This window comes from Zosterops lateralis, assembly GCF_965231275.1.
Source record: "Zosterops lateralis genome assembly, chromosome: Z".
Lineage (NCBI taxonomy): Eukaryota > Metazoa > Chordata > Aves > Passeriformes > Zosteropidae > Zosterops > Zosterops lateralis.
The window spans coordinates 73,864,301-73,871,990 of NC_139800.1; the positions used below are offsets into that span (position 1 = coordinate 73,864,301).

The following is a 7,690-nucleotide window of genomic DNA, read 5'->3' on the forward strand; positions in this document are numbered from 1 at the left end:
TCTTAGTTTACTCTAACAAAGCTTGGTCTTGAAATAGCCTGATTTGGGGTTTTTGTTTTGTTTTGGTTTTTTTCTCCTATTCTAACTTGTTTGGACTTCTAACATACACAGGAATGATCATACATGTGATATTTCTTACTTTTGAGTTCAAAAAAGCATTAATCGTAGATGGCTTTCAGCACAAATTTTGAACAGAATGTGTGTGATCTAAAAATATCCCCCTTTGCCATTGTCCTGCTTTCCCTTCAGGCCTTCTTGAGTGTGCTGAAGTTGCAAAAATATCTTTTATATGGGCATGCATTTATCTGAAAGTCTTGATATGCCATTGAAATTAAGAAGAATTATTTTAGAACTTTGCTAAATGCTGACATTAATGAGTTTTTATACCTTTTTTAGTTTGTTGTTGTTTGTTTTTTTTTTTAATTTATAGAATACACTGAGGAACTAAAACAAAGTAAAAAAAAATATTTCTGGCACTCTGGTGCTCTTTGATATCCAGCTTCCAGCAGCCTGCTGCTGTGAAAGGTGTAAAACTCTGGTGGAGTAGCACCCGTGTATGCATTACAGTTGAGATCCTAGGATCACGTGGAAGTATTTTTGTTTAAAAAAGTGATCCATGAATTATTTCTTCTGAGAGCATTTTTCTTTCTGTCTTTGAATACATCCCCACAGTATATCCAAAGTATTTCCAAATACCATGTAGGTATTAACAACAGCTGGAGACAAAGTGGAGGAAAAATAATTTTTAACAGCTGCTGTGCTATATAATAATGTTAATATTAGATCTCCTTTTTGCTCTGCTAAAGAATAGCAGATCACATTTGTTTTCTTTATTTTGATTAAGATGAAGTCATTGTACAGTAAAGACAACCAAGGGTAGATACCCACATTACAAACAAAACATCTTTGTATTTCCTGGAGGGAATGTAGGTAAAAAAATAAGGTAACGTGAGTTGTTCTTTCTGGCAGAAATCAATTCTTCCTTGATCTTCAGAAGGTTTTATTCTGAAATTCTTGCTCTAAAGTCCTGGTAAATTCAAAGTATTCATATTCTTACAAGTGCAACAGGAAGACTAAGTTAGGTATCTGTGGGTTTTTTTTCATTTGAATGTGGCTCCTGGACTGTACGGGGAAAGATAAAAGAAACAAAGTAAAAAGATGAAAGCCAGAATCCTAACAGCAGGGGCATGTGACTTGATAGCTTGTTTTTACTGCAACGTGTAAACTCCTCCTCCTTCAAAATTACTTCTGAAAAACCTGCTCCTGGTTATTGACTCTTTTTTAAGGCTAGTTCAGCTTTTAAAATTAGAGGTGAATTTCTGAACTGAGTAAAACTTTTAATTGTTTGCTGAATCACAGTGTCTGCATGTGCAAAAAGCTGATTTGATGTTCTAACTGCAACAGGCAGGGGTAAAAAAAACTTCAGTTCATTTTTACATAGCAATAAAACTTAATTTCTGGTGCCATGAAAATAATTTTTGACATAAAAACTCGTATCTGCTCTGATGTTCGTTTGTTTAACCCTTCCAGTATTGCAGCTTTTGAGAAAATGATAGAGCCCTTCCGACTTCATGAGGATGATAAAGAACAAGAAGTTGCAGATAAAATGAAGGAGGATGAACCATGGAGGATAACAGATAATGAGCTTGAGCTTTACAAAACAAAGGTTCTGGTTTTTTTAGAATGTTATGTCAGTTAAAATTTCATTGTCCTACTGCATTTGTGGTTGTGATAACAATGAGTTAATTCCTGTTATTCTCTTCCATAGCAGTTTTTGTGAATAGCAGATAAAAAGTAGCATCTAAAGCCATTTAGATGGCTCACAAAAACAAAAAGGTTCCACATATGAATGAGTAGGGGCCAGACTGCTTTCCTACAGTATTCCAGCAGTTAGTTCAGAGTCATTTAGTCTATAGCCTGGTGTTTGTGACTTTTTTTTTAACCAAGCTAATGTTTTTTCCTTCTTTATTAAAAAAACCCCACCATTAAAATCAAACAACACTTTGTGATGCAGAGGAGCAGTTAAAGTTTTGACATCTTTCCCAAGCTATTATATACCAAAGAGACACAAAAGTATTTCTTCTCAGGTGTCTCTTTGCATGAGAAAATTAATGGCATCCTGTGACAGGGTAGCACTTGGCTTACTTGCATATTCTAAGCTTGCTGCTTTCTTTTTTCCTAACCTTACAACTGCAGGTTTTTTGATAATGAGAACAAGGTTTCACACCTGCTTTTGTTAATTACTCATTCCAGTTGGTAGTACTGGTTTTCTTTTCCTTTTTTTTTTTTTTAAGAAATTTTTGTCAATTTTAAATAAAAGCTGTTCCTAACAGTTTTCATTTTATTTACAGACTTACCGGCAGATTAGGTTAAACGAGTTGCTGAAAGAACATTCAAGTACAGCTAACATAATTGTCATGTAAGTAAATTATTCGAAATTGTGGTGTTACCTGAATTGATACGGAGCTGTAATCCGAAATCTAAATGTAAATATAGATCAGGAACAAGACTTCGCCTTGGCATTGAAGTATAGAAATATTCAGAATGTCAGTGCTCACTGAATTTATTTATTAGAAGTATGGAGCCACTATTCTGCTGAAGAAAAAAATGTCCATTTTAGTGTTGTGGTTTTGATTATGCTGCTCTAGTTGATCACCTCCACGTTTCACCACATTGTGGTACAGCTCAGGATTCTCACATTCTTTCTACTCCTGCCTGCAGTTACTCCTCTTCTTCTCAAGTCCTTCCTTTGATTTCCTTTTCTAGAGGATCTCTCTAGATAAAATAGTCATTATCTTGCTGACAGATTTTGAGGGAATTGTTTTTGGTGTGAACAAGCAAGAGGCAGATTGTAGGTTTCTTATTGCTGTATTTTAAAATGTTGAAGATGGGGAAAACGTCCTCAGCTGAGGAGGATTCTGCATGAAGCTGCCTGAGTATTAAATGGTGTTAACAGGCCAGAAGTAAGGGGGAATAGATATAAATGCCTGTGATGTTTAAGATACAAACTCTCAACTCATGAATTCTGAGGGTGGGTAAAATCAAAAAGATGAGGAAATGTCACTCAATATTTAGATCTTTCTAGAATCATTTGTCATGTTTATTGCGATCTGACTTGTACCTGGCCAGGTTTTTCTGCTCAGTGAAAAGTTGTTTCCTTGTGGCTTGCAGGAGCTTGCCTGTGGCACGGAAAGGGGCAGTTTCCAGTGCACTGTACATGGCCTGGCTGGAAGTTCTCTCTAAAGATCTGCCACCAATCCTTCTTGTCCGTGGGAATCATCAGAGTGTCCTCACCTTCTATTCCTAAGAGTGTTGCACATGGCACAGCTGTGATGAAATGGTACTGCAGTGCCCAGGGGAGAGTGACTGCCGTGGTCTATAGTTCATTAACATCACAAAGGCAAAAAGTGACTCTTCTTTCACTATTTCACTGACTTGAAAGCACACAAGGAAAGTCACTGTATTTCTAAAGTTGTGACATCTTCAGTTTTATTCTATATTTTCTGTAATTTAATCTTGCTTAATGGGGGAGGATTCCTTGTTAGACTGAAGAACAAGATGAGCTTTTTGTTTGCTATTTGAATAGCAGCAATAAAATGTTGTATTTTTGATCAATGAAAGGATTATAGATTTATAAAAGCCTTTTAGCCTTGAGGTGCCTTCTGAAATTAACCAAATCTCACCCATACATCCTATTTTGTAAATTTATATAGAATGTCAAAATCTGCCTTCAACTAAGAGTTTCGATCAGACTTCCTTTAGTTTTTATTCCATATTATAATAAAAATGAATGCTGCTTTTCAGTCTTCCATTGAGCTATTAGTTCTTAGTACTGTATGTTTTTTGTCATCAGAAAGTTTTTTGGGTCTTTTTTTTTTTTTTTTGTTTGGTTTGTTTGGTTTTTTCCTATTACATCTGTTAGATTTAAAGGTGAGAATTGGGGCAGGTCAGTTGAACTAAAGCAAATTTCTGACATTACTGTCACTAAGTTTTGTAACAGTTACAATAAAACTAATTCTTCTTTTAGAGAGGGTTCTTTTTCTCAAATCTGACAATGTGTACTACTTCAGCAGTAGAGACAGCTAATTTTACCTACCTTGGCAGAGTCTTAGCTCTGCTGTGAAATCAAGTTCATCTTGCTGGCTGAGGCTTTTTATCTTAATATGAATTGGAAGAAATTAAAAGAAAAGACCTGTCCTAGTTCTTGGCCTCTTACGATTTAGTGTCACTTTTAACTTAACTTTTGAAACAAAACCCGACTTAAGGCTTGAATGGGGATAATATAAGCGATGTGATGCTATCTAACAGAAAACAGTAAACACTATGTGGAATTGTGCTATCCAGTATGAAATGTAAAAGCTGCAGTTCTCTCGCATTTTTCAACAAATGGTTAAATGGACCACTAAGTTCTTAGGGGAGATGTTTTTAGGTCAATTCATTCAGTTGTCAGAAAAGGAATTTAGTCTTATTAAATAATACTCAGGTTTGATAGTCTAGAAATTTTGATCTATTCCATACATCCTACTTTATACATTTTCTATGTTCAATAAAGAAACTGCCAGTCTTGTGTGCCCTTTCATTGTATATTTTGGAAACTTCATAATTTAGTCTACTACAAACACCTGCAAAAGAAATTTCACTTGAGCCTTTGTATAAAGGTTAGTAATGCAAATTGGTTTTTAAATTCCTGGTGTTTTTTTGATGGAAAGGATTGCCTAAAAACATTTCACAAGCTTTTGATATTAGCATTGGACATGCTACTGGATCAGTTTACCAGTGGGTGAGTGACTTTCATTTAAGGATGCACAGAAAAGGTTGGGGGTTTTTTTGTTTTGTTTTTGTTTGGTTAGGTGTTCTGTTTTGTTTTTGTTTGTTTGAGGGGTTTTTGGTTTTTGTTTTTGGGTTTTTTGGGGTTTTTTTGTTTTGTTTTGTTTTTGTTTTGTTCTGTTTTTTTTTTTTTTTTTTTTTTTTTTTTTTTTTGGCTAAATACAGGATCACATTGAAATGTAACTGTTCCTTTTGAAGGACAAAGTATAATCATTGTGTGGCAAGGTAGAGCTTCAACTTCTTGTGATTAAAGATAAAAATACACTGTGCAGTGTACACTGTTTTTAGGTTCTTGGTAAACTGCAAAAATTTTTTTCTTTTTTTTTTTTTGCTATTTCTGTCAATTGGATTTGAAACTATAGAATCATTCACTTTTGAAAAACTTCTAAGAAAAACAGACATGCATGTCTTGCTGCTAAGTGTGAGATAACTGATGCCAGCATGAACCCAGCTTGTTATGATAAAACATTGTAAGACAGACAGACAGTGTGGGGTCAAAGCAATGTTTCCTTCCAGGTGAGGGGATGTGGATCAGACTTACCAACATAAATATCACAGGTTTTACAGTGTTTTGTAGGGGATAAGGTTGTCACATTGTGCATATGGAATCATTGCCACATTTCTCCTTGTTTCGTGGGTAACATTCTTTTGAGCAGATGGACATACAGCATGGACTTAGTGCTGCTATCTTAAAAAAAAAAATACAAAAAACGTGCACAGGTACACTTATTTAAAAAGGTTTATTTGCCCATTCAGGAAACCGTTGCTTGTGATCTGTAACACAACACAGAAACCAAATGAAGTGTGTGTATACATGCATATATGTGTATAAAATTATATAAAAGTATATCTAAATATACATAATGGGGATAGTTAAGGTCATGTCTGTGAAATACTGTAGGATGCTTTTCACATGCACTGTCAGGAGTTCACTAATGCTAGGCATGAGGGCAAATTCCAAAGTTATTTGCTCACCTAAATTTGAACAATTAATAGTAATTGTCTGCAGCAGATGTCAGTTAGTGGCAGTCACTCCAACTCCTACTTTGATTTTGACACCAAATTTTCTTATGTTCCAATCATTAATTACATGGAAAATTAAATCACTTACACATGGCAATTCATACCTTCTTATAGATTAGGTTCCTTTGTATGGGTTTAGAAAGACAATAATAGCTGGTGAAAATCAATTATTTATTTGTTCACTTGTATCTAGGTTTCCTTTTACATACATTCTTTTTATATGCCTTTTTTCTGACATTACATATTTAAAAAATAACAAAAAATAATTTAAAATATTTGAGCATTAGTGGGTCATGGCCCACGTTGTTTGAGGATGTAAGATTTGACACTGTACTGTAACTGTCCCACACAAATGCTTTTCTAATGTTTTAACGTAATTATTGCAGTTAATACTTTGTACCAGGGGGATGTCACTGCAATAAAAGAAATTAATTCAATACAACTCTTGTCTAACAAAGCCTTTTTTGTTGTTGTTGTTCGTCATAAAGGAATAGTGTTCAGAATTCAAAGGTTAATGGTGAATTTGGTTCCTGACATGAATATTGTCCTGCTTTAGGGCAAATTTTGGGAGGAAACCTCCGACTGGCGTCCATCTGGAAAGCTAATTCAAGCAGCTCCTCCCCCAGTTGGTTCAGGAAAACTTTCCTTAGAGTAAAAGTGGAAAAAAACCTGTTTATTCAACCAGCAGAGTGTTCACAAGCATAAAAAATAATTAATATTAAACAATAAAACCTCTTGTCGTTCTGAAGAAAGATGGCAAAACTGAGAAAGTCCTTGCTGTGGGTTGTAGCTCAGCTCTCCCAGTCTCTTACCAGTCTCTCCAACACTGGAAAATGCCATCCTGGGCCCCTGTGGGCCATAGGCACGAGATCTGTGTGATTTCTCAGTTTTTGAGTCCAGAACAGGTTTAAGCAGTTCCAAGAAAAAGGAAAATAAACCACAGTCCTGGGAACTTCTCTGCCTCAGCTAGCTATAAATGAACTAAAAAGCAAAGGGGAGCTCTCTCTGCTGCTGTGCACTGCAGACAACACAGTCCAGGAGCAGAATGCAAAGGAGTGAGAGCAGTTTCTGCAAACAAAGTCTGTGTTTCTTCTTTCTCCTGCTTCCCTCTCAGAACCAGTCTTAGAGGTGTAGAACTTAGTATCCTGCATAAACAGAACAGACAACTGGGGGTACAAGCATCACAAAGTCACCCCAGGACAAATATGCTTATTGCATCCATCTGATAATTACCTTTGTAGTGGAATTTGCACAAGACCAGTGGACCTTAATTTATGCGGCTGGTATTAGACCAAAACCATGTTGCTTTTTGGGGAGCAATGTTTGGCTCTAGAAGGTCTAGAAACAGAAATCATTGCATAAGAAATGAAGCTTGTAAGCTTCATTCACTTGCCAGACAGCACAGAGCCATTCTCAGCCCCTGGAGTGTCAGCTGCTATGGTGGTATCTGAAAATCTCTTCCAATTCATTTTGCTCCTCCATACAGAGAAAGACTCTCTTAACTCCTCTTTCTCCCATTAAAATAAAAGTCCACTGGGATGTGAAATGTGTTGGGAAAATAGCTCCTCAGGCTGTTGCAAAGTTGCTTTGTAAGCAAGACATATTTGGCCCCAACTTCAGTACACTCCACTAAAAAGTACTGAAAAGTTGAAGTTTAAAAGTATAAAGGGTGAGTTCTTTTATTAAAATCCTACAGAACACTGAAAGAACTTCATAACCTCATCAGTTTAGTATTTAATCTCTGCTACATTTGGAGCTCTTCTGCCTATCCATTGTTAGTGTTTAAATGGAGGCCTTAGCAGCGAGGTTTGGAGGCCACTGGGAAGGGAAAGCTTGTTCA

At 35.9% G+C, this 7,690-nt stretch overlaps 1 protein-coding gene across 1 annotated transcript in view; it reads left to right on the top strand.

Annotated features, from left to right (window-relative positions):
• Window positions 1-6,280, top strand: part of SLC12A2 (solute carrier family 12 member 2) — a gene marked incomplete at its 5' end in the record, with an annotated part of 54,601 nt that extends 48,321 nt beyond the window's left edge. The window contains 3 exons of the mRNA XM_083884374.1: window positions 1,531-1,666; window positions 2,352-2,419; window positions 3,172-6,280. Of these exons, the coding sequence (XP_083740500.1) occupies window positions 1,531-1,666; window positions 2,352-2,419; window positions 3,172-3,307 (340 nt within the window). The 3' untranslated portion in view covers window positions 3,308-6,280. The remainder of the gene's footprint in view (window positions 1-1,530; window positions 1,667-2,351; window positions 2,420-3,171) is intronic.
• Between the last annotated feature and the right edge of the window lie 1,410 nt (window positions 6,281-7,690).